This window comes from Vulpes lagopus, chromosome 1 (genome assembly GCF_018345385.1).
Source record: "Vulpes lagopus strain Blue_001 chromosome 1, ASM1834538v1, whole genome shotgun sequence".
NCBI classification, from domain to species: domain Eukaryota; kingdom Metazoa; phylum Chordata; class Mammalia; order Carnivora; family Canidae; genus Vulpes; species Vulpes lagopus.
Genome location: NC_054824.1, coordinates 77878278 through 77906221, shown reverse-complemented (window position 1 = coordinate 77906221; position 27944 = coordinate 77878278). Strand labels below are relative to the sequence as shown.

The 27944-nt window shown below is 42.0% G+C and overlaps 1 protein-coding gene across 1 annotated transcript in view; it reads right to left on the bottom strand.

Moving 5' to 3' along the window:
* The window catches only part of HACD2 (3-hydroxyacyl-CoA dehydratase 2), a 112534-nt gene extending 90024 nt beyond the window's left edge, over positions 1–22510 (bottom strand). Inside the window, exons 1-2 of the mRNA XM_041772601.1 lie at positions 22308–22510; positions 17963–18080 (exon numbers count right to left, since the gene is read on the bottom strand). Of these exons, the coding sequence (XP_041628535.1) occupies positions 17963–18080; positions 22308–22468 (279 nt within the window). The 5' untranslated portion in view covers positions 22469–22510. The remainder of the gene's footprint in view (positions 1–17962; positions 18081–22307) is intronic.
* Positions 22511–27944: the final 5434 nt, after the last annotated feature.

The following is a 27944-nucleotide window of genomic DNA, read 5'->3' as shown; positions in this document are numbered from 1 at the left end:
TAATCAAAAACCTCCCAACAAACAAAGTCCAAGACCAGATGGCTTCACTGGCAAATTCTACCAAATATTCAAAGAAGATTTAATACCAATCCTTTTCAAACTCTTCCAAAAAATACAGAAAGGAAAGCTTCCAAACAAAATTTTTGAGGCCAGCATCACCAATACCAAAACTAGACAAGGATACCACGAAAAAAAGAAATTACAGACCAATATCCTTGATAAACATAGATGTAAAATCCTCAACAAATTTTTAGCAAACTAAATCCAACAATACATTAAAAAGCTCATACACCACAATCCAGTGTGATTTATTTCAGGGATGCAAGGATAGTTCAACATCTGCAAATTAATGTCATATACTACATCAACAGAATGAAAGATAAAAATCATATTATCATCTCAATAGATGCAGAAAAAGCTTTCAACAAAATTCAACATCCATTTATGATAAAAACTCTCAACAAAGTACGTACAGAGGGAACATACATAATAAAGCCCCTAAATGACAATTCTACAGCTAACATTGATACCTACAGTGAAAAGCTTTCAGAAAAAATACTCACACTTAACTGCTTTTATTCAACACAGTGTTGAAAATCCTAGCCACAGCAATTAGTGGCTGTGACAAAGACAAAGAAATGAAAGGCATCCAAATCAGAAAGGAAGAAGTAAAATTGTCACTATTTACAGATGGTATGATATTATATAGAGAAAATTCTAAAGATTCTGCCAAGAAACTGTTAGAACTAATAAATACATTCAGTAAAGTTGCATGATACAAAGTCAATGTAGAGAAATTGTGGTATTCTATAACTAATCATGAAACATCGGAAAGAGAAATTAAGAAAATAATCCTATTTACAAACGTACAAAAGAATAAAATATCAAGGAATAACTTAACCAAGAAGGTGAAGAACCTGTATACTGAAAACTGTAAGACATGCATGAAAGAAATTGAAAAATACATAAATAAATGAAAAGATAATTTGTGTTCATGATTTGGAAAACTTAATATTGTTAAAATGTCCATACTACCCAAAGCAACCTACAAATTCAATAAAATAACTATCAAAATTCTAGTGGCAGGGCAGCCCGGGTGGCTCAGTGGTTTAGCGCTGCCTTCAGCCCAGGGCGTGATCCTGGAGCCCGGGATCGAGTCCCACGTCTGGCTCCCTGCATGGAGCCTGCTTCTCCCTCTGCTTGTGTCTCTGCCTCTCTCTATGTCTATCATGAATAAATAAATAATAAATCTTAAAAAAATTCTAGTGGCATATTTCATAGAACTAGAACAATTAACTTTAAAATATGAAACATAAGATCTTGAATAGCCAAAGCAATCTTGAGAAAGAAGAACAAAGCCAGAGGTATCACACTGCCTGATTTCAAACTATATGACAAAGCTATCATAATCCAAACAATATGGTATTGGTAAAAAACAAAACAAAATAAAAAAACAGACACACATATCAATGGAACAAGATCAAGAGCCTAGAAATAAACCCACACATATATGAACAATTAATCTACAATAAGGGAGCCAGGAACAAAATATAGAGAAAGGTTAGTCTCTTCAACAAGTGGTCCTGGGAAAACTGGACAACCACATGCAAAAAAATGACCACTATCTTATACCATACACAAAAATTCACTCAAAATGGTTAGACTTGAATATAAAATGTGAAACCATAAAATTACTAGAAGAGGCAGTAAGGTCCTGACATCAGTTTTAGCAACATCTTTATGGAGCTGACTTCAAAAGCAAGGGAAACCAAAGCAAAAATGAGCAGATGGAAATACATCAAACTAAAAAGCTTGCATACAACAAAGGAAATCATCATGAAAATGAAAAGGCAACCTACCAAATGGGAGAAGACACTTGCAAACTATATGAAAAGGAGTCAATATCCAAAATGTAAAAAGAACTCATACAATTCAACAACAAAAAAACCAAAGAGCCCTATTAAAAAGTGGGAAGAGGATCTGAACAGACACTTCCTCAAAGAAAGACACACAGATGGCCAAGAGGTACATCACTAATCATCAGGGAAAGATAAATCAAAACCACGAGATATCACTTCATGTTAGAGTGGGTGTTTTAAAAATGACAAGAAATGGGGTGCCTTGGTGGCTCAGCGGTTGAGTGTCTGCCTTTGGCTCAGGATGTGATCCCCAAGTCCCAGGATCGAGTCCAACATTGGGCTTCCTGCACAGAGCCCACTTCTCCCTCTGCCTACCTCTCTCTCTCTCTCTTTCTGTGTGTCTCTCATGAATAAATAAGTACTTAAAAAAAAAAAGACAAGAAATAGTAAGTGTTGGTAGAAAATAGTATGGAAATTCCTCAAAAAATTAAGAAAAAATTTATATGACCCAGCTATTCTACTTCATATTTATCTAAAGAATATGAAAATATCAATTTGAAAAGATATGCATCCCTATGTTCATGGCAGCATTATTTACAATAGCCAACAACTGGAAACAACCTAGGTGTCCATTAATAGCTGAATGGATAAAGAAGTGGTATATTTATAAAATGGAATACTACTCAGCCATAAAAAAGAGTGAGATCTTGTCATCTGTTACAACACAGATGGACCCTGAGGGCATTATGCTCAACAAAATAAGTAAGATGGAGAAAGACAAATACCATATGATTTCACTCATATGTAGATTCAAAAAAACCCCAAAATAAGTAAACAAAATAAAACGAAAACAAACTCATAGAGAATAGACTAGTGATTACCAAAGGGGAAGGGAGCTATGGGATGGGTGAAAGGGGTAAAGGGGGACAATGGTATGGTGATGGTTGGGAACCAGAGTTGTAGTGGTCACTCTGTAGCATATACAGTTATCAAATTATAAAGTCATATACCTAAAACTTATATAATGATTAAAAAGTCATCTGAAGCCATCTATATTATTTAATGATCAAAGCTTTTCTGGATGATAAGAACTATCAGCTATTGTAGTATGTAGTACATTTCAGAATTTATATTTCTCTAGTAGTCATTCTATTGTCTGATCCTAACAACAACCCCAGCAGATAGGCAGGACAGAGACTTTTATTTATAGATGAGAAAACCAAGTCTTAGGAAAGTTATTCGAGGGATGCCTGGGTGGCTCTGTGGTTGAGCATCTGCCTTTGGCTCAGGGCGTGATCCCGGGGTCCTGGGATCGAGTCCCACAACAGGCCACATGCATCGAGCCTGCTTCTCCTTCTGCCTATGTCTCTGTCTCTCTCTGTGTGTCTCTTGTGAATAAATAAAATCTTAAGAAAAAAAAAAAGCTGTTTGAATTCCCCAAGGTAGTAAAGTGATGTCTATCCTGAAGTAAAGTGATGTCCAGAATCAAGGCTCTATTTCTACTCTACAGATTTTTCTATTATATTATTTCATGCTTTGAGAGTATTTTAGTTATAAGATATCTGCTGAAGCCATAGTTTGACAAGATGTGGCTCATCTAGAGTATGCCTGATAAGACTATGTGCTCAAACACTACTATTTCACTAAATTTTGAGAGAAGAGGGAGTTAAAGAGGCTTGGATTAAAAAAAAAAAAAATCAAGCTTCACAAATTTGTTGATAACTGAAAAGAACTATTATGCTGCAAATTTTACCATCTTCTTAAAAAAGAAAATGTTAAGAATCTCAAATGTGTGAATATTATAAGATAATCTGGACCTCCTGCTGTAAAGTTGAGGAAAATAAAAGATGTCTATAGATTTAAATGAGGAATAAAAGGCATGAATAAAGAGCATGCTGAGACAAGACAGAAGACGGTGTGCAGACAAAAAACGTAACTGCGTACGTAGCAAGACATCTACCCAGGAAGCTGATTATTAATAGGACATTACAAAAAAAGGATATACAATTGGTCCTTACACAACAGTGGCATGAACTACATGGGTCCACTTACATTCAGATTTTTTTTCAATAAATACATATTTCTTTTTAAAAAAATATTTATTAATTTTAGAGAGCAAGCACATGCATATTGGGGGTAGGGAGCGGCAGAGGGAGAGGGAGAGAAGGTCTTAAGTAGACTCTGTGCTGAGTGTGGAGCCCAGCATGGGGCTTGATCTCACAACCGAGATCACAACCCAAGCTGAAACCAAGAGCTGGATGCTTAACCAACTGTACCACCCAGGCGTCCCAAATACATATTTCATATTGTGATTAATGAGTAAGATAGAGGTTGCCAAAAGACTAGATGTGAAGGGAAGGTAGAGGAAAGATGTGGAAAAGTCTGGGACAACAGGGCTCTTGTCTATTACTGGCACTCATCACCACACCACCCATCTGGGGGAAACTCAGTTCATTGAGATCTTCATCGGAGAGGTACAAAGGAACTGGATCTGGGGAGGAATCTCAACAAAGTGGCCAGTCACTGGCCAGTGTTACTCAAGGACCACAGAATGATAACCTGCCTCCCTGTAGTAAGAGATCCGGGAGAACTGTGGGGGCGGAGAGCACCAAGCAGAACCTGCCTGCAGAGTAAAGCAGGGAGGGCGCTGTCCGCGGTGCTGAAAATTCTCAGGCTGGGAACCAATACCCAAGGGGAACTGGCCTTTTGCAGCTTACTAGCGTTTCCCGCAAGCAGAAACGGTATTAGAACCATATAAAGTGGGTCAGGTGAAGCAAGTGACCTAGAGGGAAGGTCTAAAGGTGCTGTGCCTGCATCGGTTCTCTGAGGTCCCCTGAACTGTGCCTGGAATGAGGTTTCCTACATTCCTGGGAAGAGGGGCATGGAGTGGGTGTCACTCCCGGATACAGCTGTGCTAACTTTTGGGTGAGGACAAACTGATGTATGGTGCCTCACTCTACTACTGTACGATACAGTAACTGCATTTTTCTCTTTCATATAATTTTATTTTTTAAAAATAAAAAAGATTCTTTTTAAAGGTTTTATTTATTTATTCATGAGAGATAGAGATAGAGGCAGAGACATAAGAGCGGGAGGAGACTCCCTGTGGAGCCCGATGCAAGACTTGATCCCAGGACCCCGGGATCACGACCTGAGCCAAAGGCTCAACCACTGAGCCACCCAAGTGCCCCCCTTCCTTATACTTTTCTTACTAACATTTCTTTTTCTCTAGCTACCTTTATTGTAAAAATACAGTAAAGAATACACGTAACACAAAATAGGTGTTTACCAACTGTTTATGTTATTGGTAAAGCTTCTGGTCAACAGTAGGCTATTGGGAGTTAAGTTTTCAAGGAGTAAAAAGTTACACATGGAGTTTCGACTGCATGGGAGGCTGGTACCCCAACCTCTGTGTTATGTAAGGGTCAACTGTATAATGCTTCAGGGCTATCATGTTTTCTTTGTGCGAAAGAATAGCAGGTCTTATTCCTAGAAGACCCAATCTCCACTTCTGAGTTGCATATATTTTATAATGCCTCTTCTATCCTGAAATGAAATTCACAGATGATAGAATCTACCTACACAGGGGAGCCTGGATGTCTTAAGTCAGTTAAGCATCTGCCTTTGGCTCAGGTCATGATCTCAGGGTCCTGGAATTGGGCCCCGCATCTGGCCCTCTGCTCAGCAGAGGGCCTGCTTCTCCCTCTCCTTCTGCTGCTCTGCCCACTTGTGCTCTCCTAGGTGGCTCAGAGGTTGAGCATCTGCCTTCAGCCCAGGGCATGATCCCAAAGTCCTGGGATCGAGTCCCACATCAGCCTCCCTGCATGGAGCTGCTTCTCCCTCTGCCTATGTCTCTGCACCACCCCTCTCTCTGTCTCTCATGAATAAATAAATAAAACCTTTAAAAAGAATCTACCTACAGAAAATTTTTTTAAAAAAATACAATGTTTTAACTGTTATGTAAAGAAAAAATAAAAAGTAATTTATTTTTTAAATTATGTATTTCACTATACAAATGTTTGAGGACATAATAAAGCAGTCAGCTATATGTGACAACTTATGATAAATAAGTTTGGATTTAAAAATAAGAATGTCAGAAAGCACCCTGAACTAGTATAGGACAACTGAAGAGCAGAGGTACAGACCAACACTAGAATAAAAAACAGTATTAATATAGTAATGGACATAGGGAAGTAACCTTAACTTAGGCCAAAATAATATGCCAAGATAAGTAATAGTCAAAATTAAAAAAAAAAAAAGTATAGTATCATTACAAATGAGCCTGGTCTTATTTATTTCTAAGGGGTGTCAAAATAACCTCTAAGTTATGTCATGAGACAGGGTAGGAAGAAAGTATCACATAAAGCCCATCTGCCAATATTCTGTGAATAGTGCAACAAGGAAGAGATGGATTTGGTTAAAACAAACAAACCAGTAATGCAAGAGGCAATAAAGCACTTGTATTAACAGACTGGTGATAGTTTTAGGATAAAATTGAAAAACTATGGTGATCCCCCAAGAAGGCAATAATAAGAAATATTATTAAAATAGTTCTATCTAAAAAAAAAAAAAAATCCAATGGAATCCTTGTATTTCATGTACCTTCACTAACTTAATTGAAGTCTGACCAGGAATTTCAATCTGTTACATAATTTCAGTCCGTTCCATTGCATTGGCAGTAACAACACAATTGCACTGAAATTCTTTTTAGCTAAATATGCAAGTTGGAAATGCTGTAATTCTGAGATCGCAATGTACAGGGTGAACAAATTACTCAATTATTTTGAGATGGTATCTTTGTTTCACTTAGGTTGCCTCATCATATCAACTGTGGTAGGCGAAATTCTAAAGGTGATTCCCTGGGATTCCTGTTCCTTGGTTATCCAAACACTAATCTAGATACTGCAGTGTAGGGATTTTACAAAAGTAATTGAAGTTCCAAATCAACTGACTTTAAGGTATGGAGATTATATGGGTAGACTTGATTCAACAAGGTGAGCTCCATAAAAGCAGAGCTGGTTGCAAAAGAAGGAAGTGACCTCCAGCTAACAACTAGCAGGGAAGTGGAACCTCAGACCTTCAAGACCTGGATTCTGTTGGGGTACCTGGTTGGTGCAGTGGTTGAGTGTCTGGGGTCCTGGGATCAAGTCCCTTATCGGGCTCCCCACAGGGAGCCTGTTTCTCCCTCCACCTGTGTTCTGCCTCTGTGTCTCTCATGTATAAAAAAAATCTTTTTTTTTTTTTTTAAATAAAAACCTGGATTCTGTCAACAAGCTGAGTAAGCTTAGAAGCAGATTCTTCCCTAGAGCTCACAGATAGAAGCCAGTCTGACTGACACACTAATTTCAGTCTTGTGAGGCCCTGTGTGGATAACCAAGCCAAGCCCAACTTCTGACTTATATAACCATGAGGTAATAAATAAATGTTATTTTAAAAACAAGCTGCTAAGTTTGTGATCTTTATTATGCAGCAATAGAAAACTAAGATAACAACTTCCTTCTGACTTAATAAGCTTTTGGTTTAATTTCTCATGAAGACATTTTAGTATCAATAGGTACTATGAAACTATCAATTTCTATTTATAGAGTGGTTAGCCTGGAGGGCTATACAAAAGTCAGGGCAGATGCAGGACAAATCTTTATTGAGTTGGACTCTCGCAGGTGTTCTAAGAGATCTAGTCACAGCAACCCTACTCACTGTGGCAATCAAAACACTCTCACAAAGAAGTTTACCAAATCTCAAGAGGAGTTGGAACCCAAGCAGCTCTGGAGACCTCAGGCACGGTTCATGGATTTAATATGACTGTGTTACTGTGGGCCTCAATCTCTTTCAACTCAAAATTCCAAATTCTTGGGAGAAAAATATCTGACCAGCCCAGTATGGGCCAGGCATGCACCCCTGGGTCAGCCAGCTATGGTCTGAGGAGTCAGGGAGTAGAGATACCCTTGCTATCAAGAAAGAAAGGTCCAAAAAAAAAAAAAAAAAAAAAAGAAAAGAAAAGAAAAAAAGAAAAGAAAAGAAAGAGAGGAAGAGAGGTCCAGCTGTAGAATTGGGAGAACTTCCAAACTTCCAGGGAGGACAAAAATCTCCCGAGCTGGGCAACTCCACATGGCTGCCATACTCATGTTATTATGGGGAGGCCAGAACTAACCTGAGTTATGTTGATCAGTATCTGCCTAGTTTTGAAAATTATCATACCATATGTATGTATAATTCCATTTTCTCTCAAAACATTGACTCCATGCATTTTCTTATGCTTATGTTTCTTTTCCCTGCAATGAATATAGCACTTAAGATTGGAGGGAAACATCTTTCCCCTCTCCTCTAGCTTCTATGAGAAGCATTTTCTCCCAAATATTTCTGGTCTTTCTCTACCTGTTAATCACTTTATCCCAGGAAAGGGAGGATGCCTCATCTGAGCAGTAAATTTAGGAGTAATTGGGGAGTGCTCAACTGAGCTCTACCCTGGGGTTCTCACAAAGAACTCCAAGTTCTCTATTTACTCCATGCTACCCTGGCCGCTGCTGCCTAGGGCAGGGTGGGTGGTGATCTAATTCTAGAGTTCAGTTAGCAAACCCATTTAGCTTACACACTAACACACAGCCTCCAGCTAGGCCTTTATTGCTAATAAAGTTGATATCTGGGATCCTTATGCAATTCCTCTGAGTTACTTCTCAATGTTCAGAGCATAAGCAAGAAAAAGGGGGTATTTATTGGACACCCTCAAAGAATCTAGTCCAAACTTGTTTTCAAAATCCTTTTACATCCATTTTTAAAGGAGAAAATAGGTGAAATTTCCTTAATTACCATTATTTTCTCTCATTTAATTTTACCTTTTATGTTATATTCAGCTCTATAATTTGTTAATTTCTTACCTGCTTTATTTTCATAATCTGATAGTAAAATGCTAACTCTTTTTTGTTTTTTTTAAGATTTTATTCATTCATTCACACAGAGAGAAGAGAGAGAGAGAGAGAGGCAGAGACACAGGCAGAAGGAGAAGCAGGCTTCACGCAGAAAGCCCGACATGGGACTCGATCCCGGGTCTCCAGGATCATGACCTCGACCAAAGGCGGTGCTAAACACCGCTGAGCCACCCGGGCTGCCCATAAAATGCTCTTACCAAACTTAAAACTGGGAGAAAACTAGGGGTGCCTGGATGGCTCAGTTGGTTGGGTGTCTGACTCTTGATTTCAGCTCAGGTCATGATCTTGGGGTCATGGGATCCAGCCCCATTTGGGGCTCTGCATTCAGCGTGGAGTCTGCTTGGGATTCTCTTTCTCCCTCTGATCCTCCCCCAGCTCACTCTTACTTTCTCTGAATAAATAAATAAAATTAAAAAAAAAAATCTGAGAGAAACTTAAAGTAATCTAATCCAGCATATTCAATGCAGAGAGTTTAAGACCATGTGGCAAAACGAAGTCTCAGTACCCAAATTTCTTGTTTCCAGTGTTCTTTTACATATACTGACATTTCTTAAGTACAATTCTAATTTTGCTTCTCTAACATTTCTGCCAGCTTTCCTATGATAATCATTTACCCATCAACTAATTCCACCAACGTGTTTGCCATGTTCTTGCTGCATGACAAATTGTGAACTCTGCCAGTTTCTCTTTGGCTTCTGCTCTGATATCAACTTATCTTATGCTGTATCTGGGTGGTTCTGCTTTTCTTGTATGCTTGGTCATGGCAGACTGGTTTTTCCTTTAGTAAGCTTGTCTTTCATAGCAACAGGCTGCTAAATTATGTTTTGTTTTGAGATTTTTTCCATTTATTTATGAGAGACACAGACAGAGGCAGAGACACAGGCAGAGGGAGAAGCAGGCTCCATGAAGGGAGCTCGATGCAGGACCCAATCCCAGGACCCTGGATCACGATCTGAGCCAAGACGCTCAACCCCTGAGCCACCCAGACATCCCTGAATTATGTTTTTTAAACTGTTTTTTTTTTTTTTTAATTTATGATAGTCACAGAGAGAGAGAGAGAGAGAGAGAGAGAGAGAGGCAGAGACATAGGCGGAGGGAGAAGCAGGTCCATGCACCGGGAGCCCGACATGGGATTAGACCCCAGGTCTCCAGGATCGCTCCCTGGGCCAAAGGCAGGCGCTAAACCGCTGAGCCACCCAGGGATCCCCTGTTTTTTAAACTGTTATTCATCACTATAACTTTTTATTTTGATACAACTAATGAGTCTATTTGTATAAACTTTAGAAATTATGTGTTTGTGCTATACTCAGTCATCTTGTAGGTTTACTGTTATTGTTCCTTTTTTTTTAACAGATGTAAAATTCTGTTTTTTTAAATTCTGTTTTATTTTTGTTTTTGTTTTATATGTACTTCATTTTAAATCACAAGGTAATCTAAACTGCTTATATTAATTCCCTTTAAAAAATTTTTCATCTTATTTTTCTTTTTTCTATTATATTGTATTACATATTACATTTATTACATCTTTGTCTTTATTTTAAAATTCACAGAAGTGGTATATAAGCACACACTAATGTATAGAGAGTAAAGAGGAAAACTTCCTTCCTAAATATCACACCCCTCCATGGGAAGAAGCACCAGTAGCAGTTCAATATATACCTCTCTATGTCTCTAAGTTCTAAGTTCTTAGTTAATTTTATTTATTTACATAAAAGTTAAATACCCTTTGATAAGTTTCTTTCAAAGTTTCATTACTTTTTATTTTCAAAAAGTCTATCTGTAGAAAATTGCAAGGTTATGTAGGAACCTAAGGCTTTCTCTTAACTTCATGTGGATTTTTTTGTTCTTCAAAGTCTAAGGTCCTAGGCTGTTTTACTATTACATTTTAAGATGTCTTTTCTGCTGGAAATTGCTTACCTTTGAGTTTAAAAATTTAACAAACAGGTGCCCAAGAAGGGAAAAGATTTTTTTTTTTTTTAAAAAAAAAACAGCTCCAGTGTGGAATTCTATATACTCTCAATAACCATACTGAGTTGGTCTTTCAGTTCAGAAAAATTTTCTAGAATCTTTCTTGATGATTTATGAGCTATATGTTCTAGCCTTTTCTATTGCTGGTACTCTTACTTTTTGACAAGATGCAAACCCTCAATCCATTTTCTAGATAGATCAGTCCTATTTCATTATTGATCTGTTGAATTTTATTACTTTCACACATACTTCATTTTTCTGTTTTTCAGATAATCATTCATACATTAGCTAGACCACCAACACATAATATCTCTGATCCACTTGGCAACATACATAATTTATAATATTCTTTTTTACATTTCAAATAATGAACCCTGAACATTCCCCATAGCTTCTGCTCTGTAATCTATTTAGTCTTAGACTGTAACTGGGAATTCTTACCTTTTCTTGATCTTTAGTACAACCTACTTCTCTGCACTATGGTCTCCTTCCTACTCTCTAGTGATACCATCAATATTTTTAGATCATTAAAAAAAATGTTTGCCGACTCTTTTCTACAGCCATTAGCTGTCTTACATGCTTGAATGCCATATCAATTTTCTTCTATTTGCTCGAGTTGTCAGATAGTGAGACCTGTGTGGGTGGGCTCCTATTTCCCAGAGGCTCCCTCTTCCCTTCTAATGTTGTGACACTTATTAATTACACCAAATTCTATTTTACCTCTGGTTTTCACATTGTTTTTGAAGCTGCCTTGTCTGAGGTCTGTTGTCATTTCTGTTTATGCTAGATATCCCCACTATGACTGCTCGGCTAGCTTTTCAAAAGTCTTTTAGAGGTCTGTTTTCTTAAGTCTTCAGAATAAAGGCAATCTAAAATGTATATATAACAGGAGTTTCAAAATTTCCTTTTTAAGATTTTTATTATTATTAATGGGAAGCTGGCACGTTTTCACAAGGAGGGAAAATATTATAGATGGTGGTAATGTCCCCAGACAAGTACACAGAAGTAAACTTAACCAATGATGTGCCTGAAGCATTATCGTATTAATAATACCACAGAACTTAACCTCCTAGTATCTCTGTAGAAAAAATTCATCTAGTATTTAAGGCAAACATACAGGAAAACTAGTAAGGAGACAAGATGGGAGCCCATTCCTTCATAAGGACACTACAAGTTCTTAACATTTTGCTGTATTTTAGAGAAATACTCAAAATCAGCTTCCTGTATATATCATTAAAGGGTCTAAAGAGAGTTATGAGGTGAGATACAAGGAGTCGGACCAGATTACAGGGACAGGGCTTGGAAAGTGGTAGTAGGGTAAGAAGATACAACAAGGGCTATCTACTCTCTTCCACTGCTTCTCTGGAATCTGCTCTGCCACTCCAGACCTAGCTGTAGATCAACTCTAGAAAAAGATCACAAGTAAGACTGGGGAACTGTCTCCTTTCTTTTTTTTTTTTTTGTCTCCTTTCTTTTTATAGGTGAAGGGGTTCCAAACGATAGAAAGATCTGGAAGAGAATGGGAAGGAAAGGGAATTCATTCCCAGCTGGGCAGAGGTAGGTAAGTGATATATTTATAGTGGCGTACATATATTGAAGATGGTCTCTATCAGTCTCAACAATTAACGTCTTTACAGAGCAGTCCTTAAACCACTGGAATCACATGGCCAATCACCAAGGCATGTCCAATCATGAGTATTTAAAATGTCGTTGGTAGAATTAGTCTTATGTTAACTAAGTCCAAATTCTCTCAGAAATAATTCTATTTTAAAATTTTTCTTTAAAGACTTTTTATTTTGGGGGTTGAGGACAGGAAGAGAAAGCAGGAGAAAATCTCAAGCAGACTTTCCACTGAGCACAGAGCCTGACACAGGGCTCAATCCCACAACTCTGAGATTATGACCTCAGCCGAAATCAAGAGTGGGACCCTCAACTGACTGAGCCACCCAGGTGCCCCTCTCAGAAATAATTTTAAGCTGTCATAATATAACATTTTAAGCTATCTTAATATAACATAATATGATACTAAATTCTAATCTTTAACTCAACTCTAACAAAGCTGAAAAGATAGTCTATCCTTATCAATGAATATCACAGATCAAAAAAAAAAAAAAGAAAACTTATCCACAGCTCATATGGATGACTTTTTAAAAAGTCATATAATTTACATACCATTTATTCTCCCTTTAAAGTGTACAATTCAGTGGTTTTTAGTACGTTTAAAGGTTATTCAATCACCACTAATTCCAGAATACTGTCATCATCTCAAGAAATCCTGTACCCATTTAGAGTCGTTCCCCATTCTCCCTACCCCACAGCCTCTGGCAACTACTAATCTACTTCCTGTCTCTCTGGATTTGTCTCTCTGGACATTTTGCATAAATAGAATCATATAATGTATATATAGTGTTTTCTGTTTTGCTTCTTTCACATAGCACCATGTTTTCAAGATCCATCCATGTCATAACATGTATCAGTAATTCATTAACTTTATGGTATGGAAATTTGTTTATCTATGAATGACATTTAAAAAATATATTTTTGCTATGTTAATTAGCTCTCACAATTACTCAAGATTCATCTCATATTTGCACATTATAATGTTGATTGTATTCGCTTCAGTACTTTGGTAAATACTAGGCTTTCCACCTAGCACCCCTTTTTCTAGGAATTACCCCTTCCCTTCAACAGTGACTGGTCCAGGAATGAGAACCTGATTCAAGCTGGACAAATCTGGCCCTTCACTGGTAATGTGGGACTGGGAGTAGGATTCTATTTCCAACAGTTGCTCTCCTGATTACAGGAGTAACAATCTTAGGAGCTTTTAACTACTATCATTCTTGCCATGTAGATTAAAAAAACAAAACAAAACAAAACAAGAAAATCAGTGTGGAAGAGAAGAAAGAATCAGAGACAAAGAAAATGAGAGTAGCAGAGATAAGAGATGGAGCAGGAACCCCTGAGTTCCCTGCAGACTGCATCCCTGTCCTTGGATCCCATGGGACATCCTATAAACTTATAATAAAGTCCCCTTACTGTTCAAGTTGGTTAAGGTGGTTTCTATAATCTCTAGCCAAGATCCCTAGTATAACCAATCTATCCAATAAGATTTTAAGCTCTTTATTAACAAGGAATCAACCTCCATAGCACACATTATAGCAACTCACAGACACAATCAAATGATCACCTGTGGAGTAACTTGCAAAATTATCTAAAAAATACAGTCAAGACCTTCTCTGATGAGTATGGGGAAAAAATTAGGTTTTGTGTCCATATTATAAAAACCTATACTATTGTACCACTGACTCAATATTATCTTTACACCCATTTTGCAAAACATTAATTTCCTCAGAAGTAAAATCACCTATTGTACTACTCCATCCCATTTCCACTTGCCTTGGTAAATGTTTTCAAATCTTTTGAAAAGCATAGGGCTATATTTTTCAAAGAAAATTTGAAATTTCTTGCAAATAGCAAGTAATCTCTATTTTCTTTTTAAGCAAATTCCCACAAAACCTACTAACAAATGACATTCAGGGGTGCCTGGGTGGTTCAGTCCATTAAGCATCTGACTTTAGCTCAGGTTATGATCTCAGGGTCCTGGGATCAAACCCTGAGTCAGGCTCTATGCTCATTGGGAGGTTTGCCTCTCCCTTTCCCTGTCCCTCTGTCCCTCCCCTCACTCGTGCTCTCATGCTCTCTCTAATAACTAAATAAAATCTTTAAAAAACAAATAACATTCAGCATACAGAGATACAAGTAAGTAACCTCATTTATAGTGGCATACATATACAATATACATATACGATAATGTGATATATGTATATATAAAACAGAATATTACTCAGCCATAAAAAAGAAAGAGATCTTGCCATCTGCAACACCACTGATGGTTCTAAAAAGAATTATGCTAAGAGAAATGTCAGACAGAAAGAAGAGTACCATATGATTTCACTCATATGTGGGATTTAAGAAACCAAACAAACAAAAGACAAATCAAAAATGGACTTTGATCTGTAGAAAACAAACTGGTGGTTGCCAGAGGGAAGGTGGGTGTGGGATGGGTGAAGAAGGTGATGGGGATTAAGAGCATACTTAACATGATGAACACTAAAGTACTGTACAGAATTGCTAAATTATCATACTGTACACCTGAAACTAATACAATGCTATAATACAACATGTTAACTATATTAGAATTGTAATTTTTTAAAAAAGATTTATTTCTTCATGAGAGACACAGAGAGAGAGGCAGAGACACAGGCAGAGGGAGAAGCAGGCTTCTGGTGGGGAGCCTGAGGCGGGACTTGATCCCACCATCTCGAGATCACATCCTGAGCTGAAGGCAGATGGTCAACCACTGAACCACCCAGGTGTCCCTAGAATTATAATTTAAAATAATGCAAAAAAATGCAAAAAAGAGAAAATAAAAATCAAAACCATAAAACATTGGGAAATTAAAAAAAAAACTCAACAGACTCTTATATACAGAAAACAAATTGGTAGTGGCCAGAGGGAGGTGAGGGGAAGAAATGGGTGAAACAGATAAAGGAGATTAAGAGAACACTTACTATATTTCACCCCTGAAACTATTAACACTAACACGGTAAGTTAATTATACTTCGATAAAAAACGTATAATGACATTAAGCATATGGAGATAAAAATGAATAACCTCCCTGGAATCATTCTCTCCTTTTCTCCTGCAAACAAGATATATTGTCAAACAAATAATTCCCATAACTAATCTGTAATTCAATGACACTGTACACCTGTAATTATCATATGATGTAGGTTGCAGAGGCATTAAGGTATTCCTTAATCGACAACTAGGAGATGCAGTCTTTGTGAGCCTGCTCTTTGCCCCAGGCTGAGAGATCTAGTGCTGTCACTGACAACTGTAAAGCTAATTTCCTGCTATTCCTGGGAGTCTTGACTTCATTTTGCCAAGTCCTTTCCCCAAAATCAAATCCAGGATTTGTCACCTAATTGGTTCTGAGTGGGGATAACAGAGATAAAACCAAAAATCCAAAATGTTTTCTTAAATCCCTGTTAAAAATTCTATAGGGATAAATGTGCTAATCCTTCAAAGTATAAGATTTGGTTCCTGAGTGGATTTTGTAAAACATATTAATGTCACTACCTTCTCTAAGACATACTGAAATTTAGAAAATCGTACTTCTAATATTACAAAGGCTTACAGAGACAGAACCCCTTTAAATTATTGAAGAACTCTAATCAGGTACAACTGTATACTGTGTCAAGCAATGGGGCAATTTCTCGTGGCCTCAGCCCCAAACTTGCTTCTCTATAGCTGGAGAGAACTGTGCCGGCCAAAGCTCTGAGAGGCAAAGTCACTCACTCACTATTAGCAGCTTTCAAAAACTTTTTCAAAACTTTAACAAATGGCTCACATAAGGATTTGCTGAAGTTCCCTCAGACTCAAACTGTTAGGGCAGGAAGAGGCTTTGAAATCTACTTTAACCTAATTACTTCATAAATGAGAAGAAGGGGTGGACAAGAGATAAATGACTTGCTCAAATTCAAACAGTCGGTAAAACCAGCGGAGTTAGAATACAGCTACTCCATTCACAGCTGGAAGCTCACTTCCCCATACCATCTGCCTAAAATGTGGAAATATGGACAGTTTTGAAACCTCTGCTTCCTGAGAGAAAAACACAAAAACTTTAACTTTCTGCTTCAAACGTGAAGGTGAGAGGTTAAGCTGTTACATGCCATTTCCCGGAGGTAAAAGGTAGTATCCTTCCAAATGTCATGATGCACTTGCCCTGGAGGCTAAGTGAATGAAACTGAACACCAGATTTTTGCTGCAACCTGAAGGTTCTTTACCATTAAGAACTATGGTTGCTATTGATTCTGTGTGCCCAAAGCTACCCCATTCCTTCTTTTCCATTAACAAAGCCTATAGTCCCTTGGCCAGAAGGATGGGCATGTGTCCTAGACATGGTTAATCAACCATTTCACAACGCAGGCTTACTTGACTGGTCTAAGTAAGGCCAACCAGAACCCTTCTCCAGAACTGTGACATAGATGCTACGAAAAATAACTCCTTCCCCCTCTCCTGCCATGTGGAGAAGGCAGTTTGCAGTAGGAGAGCCTTAGACCAACATTCCAAGAGAAATAGACATAAACAAAGATGAGAGATGGAAAGAGTCTGGCAATGTCAAATCCTCATTCCTGAGGTGGTTCCTTTGATTCAGTAGGTTAACCCCATGTCTTTATCGACTATAAAGCCAGTAAATTCCTTTCTTGCTGAAAATACTTTGAATTGAGTTTCTGTCACTTGCAACTCAAAAATGCTAACGTATACTGACCCTAGGAAACAGGACTAGGTATGTTACTCTCAATACATGAGAACTAATAAATGTTTATTTACTTATTTGCATTATATTGAATGTATTTAAAAGCTACTGATTTGGGCAGCCTGGGTGGCTCAGCAGTTTAGCACCGCCTTCAGCTCAGGGTGTGATCCTGGAGACCCGGGATCAAGTCCCACGTCGGGCTCCCTGCATGGAGCCTGCTTCTCCCTCTGTGTCTCTGCCTCTCTCTCTCTCTGTCTCTCATGAATGAATAAATAAAATCTTAAAAAAAAAAAAAAAGCTACTGACTTATCTATCATCAGACTTTTCTGTTGTTTTTTGAGAGACTGTATAACATTTTTCTAGAAATATTTATATTTAAAGTCTTTGAAAATTTTTTCATTACAATATTCTCTTATGGTTTTAAAAATTGACACAACCACAGAAATTGTATCAATGAACATTTATTTAAGAAAAAATTTTTGATGCATTTGGACAGGCTCTACTATTTTTTCTATCTACCTTATCTGACACCCTACACTCACCAGCTTCATTGTTTCCATTATAAGCTGGCTGGTGAAAGTATCTGAGTTTGCTAACACTTCCCTATGATTTCCCTAGAATCAAAAACCAAAATCCTATCATAAGCTTTCTTCATGATTTTCAGTAAACATTTAATGTAAAATATATTCCAGTTAACATAAGCTAAATGAGATTTTATTTTATCTAGAATGTCAAGAAGATACTCTAGTCATCAACACAGTATGCTATAAAGCAAGTTTTCAAATTTAAAGCAAATCCAACAGAGATATGGCTATTTCAATGGAATTTAGTAGCATGCTTTTAATTTTTAACAATAGAAACCAATAACAATGAATCTCAGGACCTACCTCCAATAAGGCTCCAGTTTGGAAGAATTTCAACGGCTTTTCAATGGAATAATAAAGGCTATGGTAGCTACCCTTAGCCAGGTATGCTCTGACCAGTCCAACTGCTATAACCAGCCACCTAAGGGAAAAAAAAAAAGAAAAAAAGAAAATGAGCAATCAAGAAAAAAAAAAAAAAGGTAAGTAGGATTGGAGGTAATAGAAAATTTGGCAACAACAGATACTACTAAAGGTGACCTCAAAAATCAGCATCCTGATTTATCAACTATGGCCTTCAAATGCCAAGCTGTAATGCACAGAAATGTTGCATCACCAACAGCACCCAACCAAGAGTGCTCTGCAAAAGCACAGTGGCACCTCACCCATCTGGAGCTCAGCTTTTTGGCAAACTTGCCTGTTGAGAACAAGGCCAAAATGAAGAGAATAAGCTAAATTGGTCCTTGAGCAGCTAAATTAAGTGCCAGAAGTCTAAGAGGAGAGAAGAAAGCTGTTAAAGGAAAATTTTAAATGGCCTGTGCAGTCAAAGGGTCTGTAATAATAATAGGGTGGAGGAAAGATGTTTTAAACTATTTTCACAAGTATCTTACAGAAACATACCCATACCCTACTCTTAAAATTGCAAATGAAATAAAAATAAAAGGTTGGTTTTTTGAAGAAGAAGAAAAAAAAAAGATTTTTCTTAAAGCTCAATTTTCCAAAATCAATTCAGTAAAAAAAGCCAGATCAATACAAAACACAATACAGGGAAGTGCTTAGGCATATCACTGTGAATGTTAGATTTCTGTTCTGTCCTCAAAAGTGAGTTTCTCAAACCCTGTAATTTTTTGTTAAGTTCTATAGTGAAACAAATGGATCTTTATTAATAAAGTATGTCTCCCTGAAAGCAGTAATAGATTTACCTAAATAAATATACAATCCTAACTAGGCAATGGGATATATGGTCTATGTCATTTCCAGAAACTAATCATACAAAGACATCAAATAAGAATCTGTAAAAGAAATGAATTCCTTAATGGTGTAACTGTCTCAGCATTAGCAGCCTACCAAAAATAAATAAATAAATAAAAAATAATAATAATAATAATAAAGGACTGCTTTCCTCTCAAAATTCCAATTTCTCTTTTTGGCTTAAGACACCACTCCCTATCCTCCATCACCAGGAATAAAGGCTTCTTTCCTTCTTTCCCAATGTATCTTAAAATCTCTCTCCAGTCCAGTGCTTTTGTTAATGCCTTTGCCCACAAGAATTCACATATAAATAAATATAAAACACAAACTTCTGGACGTTCTTTTAAAAAATCACTCTCTGACCATTTATGCCATAAAGAAAACTTGCATCTGCACTATTTCTCCACTGGCCTGTGAATCAAGAGAAATTAGTTCTAGATCCAGATCTATGACTAACAAGTTCAGTGGTATCAAGCTAGTCAAGCAAATCACCACCTCTCTGAACCTAGGTTTCAACACGGGCCATTTCCAATAAAGCAATCACGTCTATGGTCCTCCCTATATATACAGCTGTGTGAAAAATGCAAAGTGCTGAAATGCTAATATGACATTAGCATTTGGGTTAAAAAGGGTGTGTCTGTGCGTATACATATTTGCTTGCATCAGCATCTGAAGGAATTACAAAATTAGCACTTCCAGAGAGAGGGGGTCTGGGTGGAAGGGAAGGAGAAGAGAGAAGTTTCACTGCATGTTCTTGGGTATATTTTGAATCATGCACCTGCCAACGTAGTACTTATTTTAAAAATAACTAAAACTAGATGCGCACCATACAGTTCTTTAAACTTCTCTACATCTTTGAAATTTTTCCTAATAAAATGTTAGAGAAAAAAATTTTTTTTTAAGATTTGTTTATTTGACACAGAAAGAGCACGAGCAGGGAGAGGGAGATAAAGAAGAAGCAGGCTCCGTGCTGAGCAGGGGAGCAGGGAGCCCAATGTGGGGCTGGATCCCAGGACCCGGGGATCATATAACCTGAGGTGCAAGCAGGTGCTCAACCCACTGAGCCACCAAGGCACCCAGGGGAAAAATATTTTACAAATGGATACAATTTAAAAATACATGGGACGCCTGGGTGGCTTAGTGGCAGAGTGTCTGTCTGCCTTTGGCTCAGGTCGTGAACCTGGGGTCCTGGGATCAAGTCCTGCATCGGGCTCCCCACATGGAGCCTGCTTCTCCCTCTGCCTGTGTCTCTGCCTCTCTCTCTCTCTCTCTATCATAAATAAATAAATAAAAAATAAAAAAAAATAATAAAATCTTAACAGAAATACCTAACAAGCAGTCGGATCCTGTGACCCTCCCCTTCCAAAACTACGGGATCAGAGAACTAGAGGTACCTGGGAGCTCGCCTAACTAAGCAATGGATGGATACATGGTCTATGTTATTTCCAAAAACTAATCATACAAAGACATCAAATAAGAATCTGTAAAAGAAATGAATTCCTTCTTTTTTACAGGTTGAAAAGCGGAGGGCAAAGAAAAGCAAACGTGACTTATCCAAGGTCACACAGCCAGTGAGCGTCAGAACTAGAACTGGAGAACCTGCTGTGGCAAGAGGTGGAGCAGGAGGCAGCGGAGTTAGGGACCCGCTTGGAGGGGTCTATGCCCACCCCCAGCAGCTCTCGGCCTTGCCCCCGCCCCGCCCCGCCCCGCGGAGTCTCCACTCAGCTCACGCAGCTCTGCTCGGGTCAGCGGCCGGAAACTTTGCACGCGTCTCCCCATTACCTTCCAGATCAGAGCTCAGCCCGGATTTTGAAAACAGCCGCGCCTAAGTACGCGGGCGGTCCGCGGCCACGGCTGTCCCCACCGCCCCGGGGGGGCTCGCGTTCCTGGCCTGCAGCCCGGGCTCCCGCGGCCCCGCAGGGCCCGCCCGCCCCCCTGCGCCCCCGGCCCCAGCCGCGACCCCGACCCCGACCCCGACCCCCGGCAACCCCGCAGGGCCCCGCAGCTCGGCTCGGGCGCGCCCGGCCTCGGGCAACTTGCCTGGCGCCCGCGAGCCCCGACCCTGCAGGGCGCCCCCCCACCCCCCTGCAGGGCGCCCCCCCAGCCCCAGCCCCGACCCCCGGCCACCCCGCAGGCCCCGCCGGCCCCCAGGGAACTCCGGCTCGGGCGCGCCGGAGCCTCGGGCAACTTGCTCGGCAGCCCCAGCCCCGACCCTGCAGGCCGCCCCCCCGCCCCACCCCTGCAGGGCTCCTCCCCCTCTCCGTCCCCCTGCGCCCCAGCCCCGACCCCCCGGCCACCCCGCCGTCCCTGCAGGTCCCCGGGACTCCAGCTCCGGCGCACCCGCCTCGGGCAACTTGCTCGACGCCCCCCCCGCCCCACCCCTGCAGGGCGCCCCAGCCCCGACCCCCCGGCCACCCCGCCGTCCCTGCAGGTCCCCGGGACTCCAGCTCGGGCGCTCCCAGCCTCGCGCAACTTGCTCGGCAGCCCCAGCCCCGACCCTGCAGGGCGCCCCCCGTACCCCCTGCAGGGTGCCCCCCTCCCTCCTTGCAGGGCGCCTCCCCCCAACCCCCTTGCGCCCCAGCCCCGACCCCCGGCCACCCCGCGGTCCCCGCAGGCCCCCGGGAACTCGGGCTCGGGCGCTCCCAGCCTCGGGCAACTTGCTCGGCAGCCCCAGCCCCGACCCTGCAGGGCGCCCCCCCCCCGCCCTGACCCTGCAGGGCGCCTCCCTCTCTCCGTCCCCCTGCGCCCTAGCCCCGACCCCCTGCAGGTCCCCGGGACTCCAGCTCGGGCGCACCCAGCCTCGGGCAACTTGCTAGGCGCCCCCAGCCCCGACCCTGCAGGGCGCCCCCCCGCCCCCCCCTGCAGGGAGCTCCCCCAGCCCCAGCCCCAGCCCCGACCCCCGGCCACCCCGCCGTCCCCGCAGGTCCCCGGGACTCCAGCTCGGGCGCTCCCAGCCTCAGGCAACTTGCTCGACGCCCCCCCCGCCCCACCCCTGCAGGGCGCCTCCCCCTCTCCGTCCCCCTGCGCCCCAGCCCCGACCCCCTGCAGGTCCCCGGGACTCCAGCTCGGGCGCACCCAGCCTTGGGCAACTTGCTCGGCGCCCCCAGCCCCGACCCTGCAGGGCGCCCCCCCGCCCCCCCCCGCAGGGCGCCTCCCCCTCTCCGTCCCCCTGCGCCCCAACCCCGACCCCCGGCCACCCCGCCGTCCCTGCAGGTCCCCGGGACTCCAGCTCCGGCGCACCCGCCTCGGGCAACTTGCTCGGCGCCCCCCGCCCTCCCCTGCAGGGCGCCCCCCGCCCCACCCCTGCAGGCCCCCCGCCCCCGCCCGGGCCGCCCCGCCGACCGCAGGGCCCCCTCCCGGCCGGCCCCGCGCGCCCCGCCTCCCCGAGCCCCGGCCTCACCCCGCCGTCATCACCACATTGTAGATGACCAGGTACGCCGTGGCCAGCGGCCCTGGGCCCTTCTTCTTCCGCGCGCCGCCAGCTTCTCCGGCCCCGGCCCCGGCCCCGGCTCGGGCCCCCCCGCCCCCATTCCCCTTCGCCGCCGCCGCCGCCGCCGCCATGTCGGGCGCCCGAGCACGCTCTCCCTGCGCGGACACCACCGCCCCGGGACCAGGCGCCGCGAGGGGGCGGAGGGAGGGGCGGGGGCGGGGCCGGGGCCGCGGGGCGGAGCCAGGGCCAGCGCCCACGGGCCGCCATCTTGAAAGAGGGCAAAGACTCTCCGGGCGCTCTCCGCCCCGCCCCCCCGGCTGGCTTCACACGCCAGCGCCATCTTGGGTGACGGTGATCGCCGCCTCTTGGCGCTCCGGGTTAGAGCCTCTGGCGCCATCTTGGATGCGGTCAGCGTCGGCTGTGGCCTCCTTCGCCGGTGCCGCCGCGTCTGCCGTCTGGAGGCTTCGTCGTCCCTGAGTGTTTTCTGTCCTTGTACCCTCTGCCTCCGTGACGGATGGGGAGCATGACGCCTTCTTTCTCCCTTCCCTCCTTGCTTCTGCCGACGGCTCTGGCCTCGCCGCCGAGCACGTGACCAGCGGGTAGGCCGCCATCTTGGGTGCGGGTAGTTGACGCCGACGCCGCCCCCCTTCCGCCCCGGAGGCCCGCGACGGAGAGAGGCTCCCCGGCGGGGCGCTGCTCCGGGACTAGCCCCCGGGGTGAGGGGTGAGGGTTCGGCCGGCCGAGGTTTCCAAGCTGGACTTTTAAATGTCGGGGGAGCGGTGCGGAGCGGCAGACGGCCCGCGGGAGGCGTTGCCCAACGTGGCACGTGCGGCCCACGGCCCAGTGTCAGGGAAGGGTCCAGGGCGGCGTGGGTCCTCCGGCCCCAGGCCGCGTGGGCGCTCACCTGTGGCCGCCTCACCTGGACGGGGACGGGGACGAGGTGGCGGGGCCCTGCGACCCGCTGCCTTTGGTTGGGTTTGATCGTTAGCAGCTAGTTAGCTAGTCAGCTAGTTGGTCAGCTAACTAGTTAGTTCGTTCGTTAGTTATGTATTTAGTTAGCTAGTTAGTTCTTTAGCTAGTTAGCTAGTTCGTTATTAGTTATGTATCTAGTTAGCTAGTTGTTTAGCTAGTTATTTAGTTAGCTAGTTAATTCGTTATTGAGTTATGTATTTAGTTAGCTAGTTAGGTAGTTCGTTATTTAGTTATCTATTTAGTTAGCTAGTTATTTAGTTAGCTAGTTATTTAGTTAGCTAGCTAGTTATTTAGTTATCTAGTTAGCTAGTTCTTTAGTTAGGTAGTTCGTTATTTAGTTATGTATTTAGTTAGCTAGTTATTTAGCTATTTAGCTCGTTAGTTATTTAGTGAGCTAGTTATTTATTTCGTTTAGTTAGCTAGTTTGTTATTTAGTTAGCTAGTTATTTAGTTCGTTATTTAGTTAGTTAGGTAGTTTAGTTTAGTTATTCAGTTATTTACTTAGTTATTCGGTTATTATTTAGTCAGTTATTCAGTTTTTTATTTAGTTACTATTTTATTTATTTATTTAATAGATTTTTATTTATTTATGATAGTCACACACACACAGAGAGAGAGAGAGAGAGAGGCAGAGACACAGGAGGAGGGAGAAGCAGGCTCCATGCACCGGGAGCCCGACGTGGGATTCGATCCTGGGTCTCCAGGATCGCGCCCTGGGCCAAAGGCAGGCGCCAAACCGCTGCGCCACCCAGGGATCCCTGTTTCAGTTAGTTATTTAGTTATTCAGTTATTTAGTTATTTAGTTATCACTCAGTTATTTAATTATTAGTTATTTACTTATTTATTTACTTAGTTATTCAGTTAGTTATTCAGTTACTTTGTTATTTATTTATTTAGTTCTTTAGTTAGTTGGTGAAAGGCCCCTACCTGCTAATTTTCAGACATCTTAAATGCATTGCTGTATACGTGGCGGTATAAAATTCTTATTCTAGAAAATGGAGCATCTGCGAGGTTGCACATGGGGTTGGGGGAGGGGGATTCCTGGCACAAAATGAGAGAGAAAGTCGTCTTCTGTGTCCCGGAGACCATTACAGTGGGAGGTGGAGGAAAACAAATCTGTGTCGGTTGGTGAAAGGTGTTCTCAGTTAGGAAGTTACTGCAGTAATCGGGTCCACAGGGATAGTGGTTTAGGCCAGCGTGGTCGTGATTGAGGTGATGAAAATGGCATTGAAATCTGGACGTATTTTAAAAGGGCTGCTAAGATTCGTTGGTGTATTAGATGTGGAGTAGGAGGTAAAGGAGACCTTATTTTTTTATTTATTTATGAGAGATACAGACAGAGGGAGGCAGAGGTAGAGGTAGAAGCAGGCTTCCTGCAAGGAGCCCGACGTGGGACTCGATTCCAGGACACCAGGATCATGCCTTGGGCTGAAGGCAGACGCTCGACCGCTGAGCCACCCAGGGATCCCCGATAAAGGAGGCCTTGTGAGCAACTTTGGGAGAACTGAGTTGTAGAAGAAAGCATTTTGAAGGCAGAAATCAGTGATTTTGTTTTTTTACGTGTTGAACCTGAAATTTTCATTAGACATCCAAGCGGAGAGATGGAGTAAAACCAATTAGATTTAGACCAGGTGCAGGCAGAGCTGTTCCTTCTGGAGGTGCCCAGGGAGAATCCATTCCTGACTTCCTCCAGCTTCTAGAAGTCACCGGCATACGTTGGCTCACAAATTGCGTCACTTCAGTTTGCCCTCTCTGAACTTTCACCTGCTCTCGTAACAAACAACCTTTGTAATTGCATTGGGTTTAACCAGGTGTTCCGGGATAATTTCCCCATAGCGAGATTCTTAACTTCCATCACACCTTCACAGCCCCTTTTGCCATATAAATAACCTTCTGGGGATTAGAATAGGGACCTCTGTGGGGGGCCATCCTATAACCTATTTACAGTCCATTGCCAAAAAAAAAAAAAAAAAAAAAAAAAAAGGCAGCAAGCAAGAAACCCCCCCCAACTTGAGAAAAGTGATATTATTTTTAAGCTATTATTAAATTTGCCAGAAAGTAAGAGATCTCCAAAGTGGGAGCTGCGAGAGGGCTTTTGTTTGTGGTGGTTAAGAACAGTAAATTGAAATTAGAACAGTGATCACTTAGCAAAAGCCAAAACCAGGATTTCTCTGAGGGCAAATGCTAGCGCGAGGGCTAGGATTGAGAGACTAACCAAAGGAGCTTTCTAGGGCCTCTTTTATAGGGATGCTGATCCCATTCCTAATCACTCTCCAAAGGCTCCACTTCAGAATACTAGCATGTTAGGGATCAGGATTTCAACACGTGAATTTTCGGGGAACACAAAACACTTAGATTATAGGTGCTATTTCCCCTGGCAAAAGGGATTTTGCAGATATGATTAAATCATGGACCTTGAGATACAGAGATTAGCCTGGATTATCTGAGTGCGCCCAACGTAATCACAAGAGTGAGGCAGAAAAAGAATCAGAAGGGGGAGTGACTACAGAAGAAAGAGCGATGCCATGTTTCTGGCTTTGAAGATGGAAGCAGGCTTGATACTCACTAGTAACAGTTAACATGTATCACAGTGTGCCTTTCTCATAAAGAGTTTGACAAATTAATTGTAATATCTCCAAACCTACTAGTGGTATATGAAACAATACCACTTTTTTAAAAGTTGGCATTAGAATATGGAAAACATAAGAAGGCTTTTAGAATCTGGAAAACGTAAGGAAATGGATTCTCTCTGTAGCAAGAGATGCAGCCTTGCCAACATCTGATTTTAGCCCAGTGAGACCTGTATCAGACTTCTGACCTACAGAATTTTAAAATACTATACATGTATAGTTTTAAGCCACTAAGCTTGTGGAAATTTGTAACAGCAGCAACTGGCAATACAGCTAATATATCTCTATTGAATATCAGTCAAAAAGCACTATGAGAGATAATCATGATGAAAGGTTCTGTTCATCAGGAAAACATAATTTTGAGCATGTACATAATCACATGGTCTCTGTGCTAATATTCCAATTCTATGTAAAGAATAATAAAACATTATTGGGTGACATTAAGGAAGACCTAAAATAGCTGGAGAGATAGTGCATTTGTTACTGGACAGGAAACAAGTCTAAACTCAGGTTCGGCTGCTTGCCACTTGAAAATCAATACCTGAGACAAGGGATGGAGAGGAAGGTTGCTTTCCTTAGGAAGCCAGCAACCTGGGAAGATGGTGGACTAACATCTCAAAGAGCATCATCACTATCCACGTGAAGTTGGAGGGATATAAAGGGGAAGGTGGAAGAAAAGGGAGGGAGGCTGTCTGCAGGAGAAGCGGGTGCCTAGGCAGTCCTATGGCGACATGACCCTGAACAGACTTGCTGGCATCAATGGCAGCTGCTTTCAGATGTAGTCAGGCCTTACCTTCCGGGAAGGTTTGGTCCTTCATTCCTCAAGGCCAATGGTCTGCAAACCTCAAGGAAAGTAAGTTAGTTCTGCTTACAGACCAAGGGACTTCGGTCAGCAAGCAAGAAGTGCATCAGCTTGAAGCAAGTTAACCCTTAAGACCAGCTTATGACTTGTCATAAATTGAAAGACTCCATATGGTAGAGGTGACAGTTCTCCCTAAATTAATTTGTAAATTGCATGTGCTCTCAAATCAGAATTTCATCAGGCGGTGGTTGTTTGTTCATTTTGGTTTCTGTGGAACTTAATAAGGAAATTTAAATGTCACATGGAATTGTAAAGGTCCAAAATTTGTCAAGATATTGGGAGAATTTGATCTATAATATATTAAGACTTGTAAATTATAGTAAATGAGACAATATAGTGTTGGTATAGGAACGGCAAATAGGCTGATGGAGGAGAATAGAGAGCCTAGGAAACGTAGACACTTTGTGTATGACAGAGATGCTGTAGGGGAAAGATGGGCTTTTAAATAAATGCTGCTGGGACAGTTGGATATCCATATGGGGGAAAAAATTTCGCTTCCTCACAGCACACACACAAATCATTTCTAGGCTTAAATGTGAATGACAACATTTAAGGCTTTTAGAAAGTAATGTAGGAGAATATATGATCTCAAAGGTAAAGAATTTTGAAACAAGATAAAGTACCAACTGTAAATGAAAAAACATACATTTGACCAGATTAAAATAAAGAACTTCTGTTGATCAAAAGATAGAAAACCAGCGGGATCCCTGGGTGGCACAGCGGTTTAGCGCCTGCCTTTGGCCCAGGGCGCGATCCTGGAGACCCGGGATCGAATCCCATGTCGGGCTCCCAGTGCATGGAGCCTGCTTCTCCCTCTGCCTGTGTCTCTGCCTCTCTCTCCCTCTCTGTGTGTTACTATCATAAATAAATAAAAATTTAAAAAAAAAGAAAACTCTACAAAGTACAGAGTGGGACAAGATATTTACAACACACATAATTAGAAAGGACTAACCTTCACAACATATAAATACTCCCTCAAATCAGTAAGGGATAATCACATTGAGAAAGTGGGCAAAAGACTTGAACTGGGACTTTACCAAATTAAAAAAAAAAAAGACAAACATATGCAAATATCCTCAACTTTATTGTTAATCAGGGAAATGAAAATTATAACTGTATTAAGACACAATTAGCCGTTCTCCA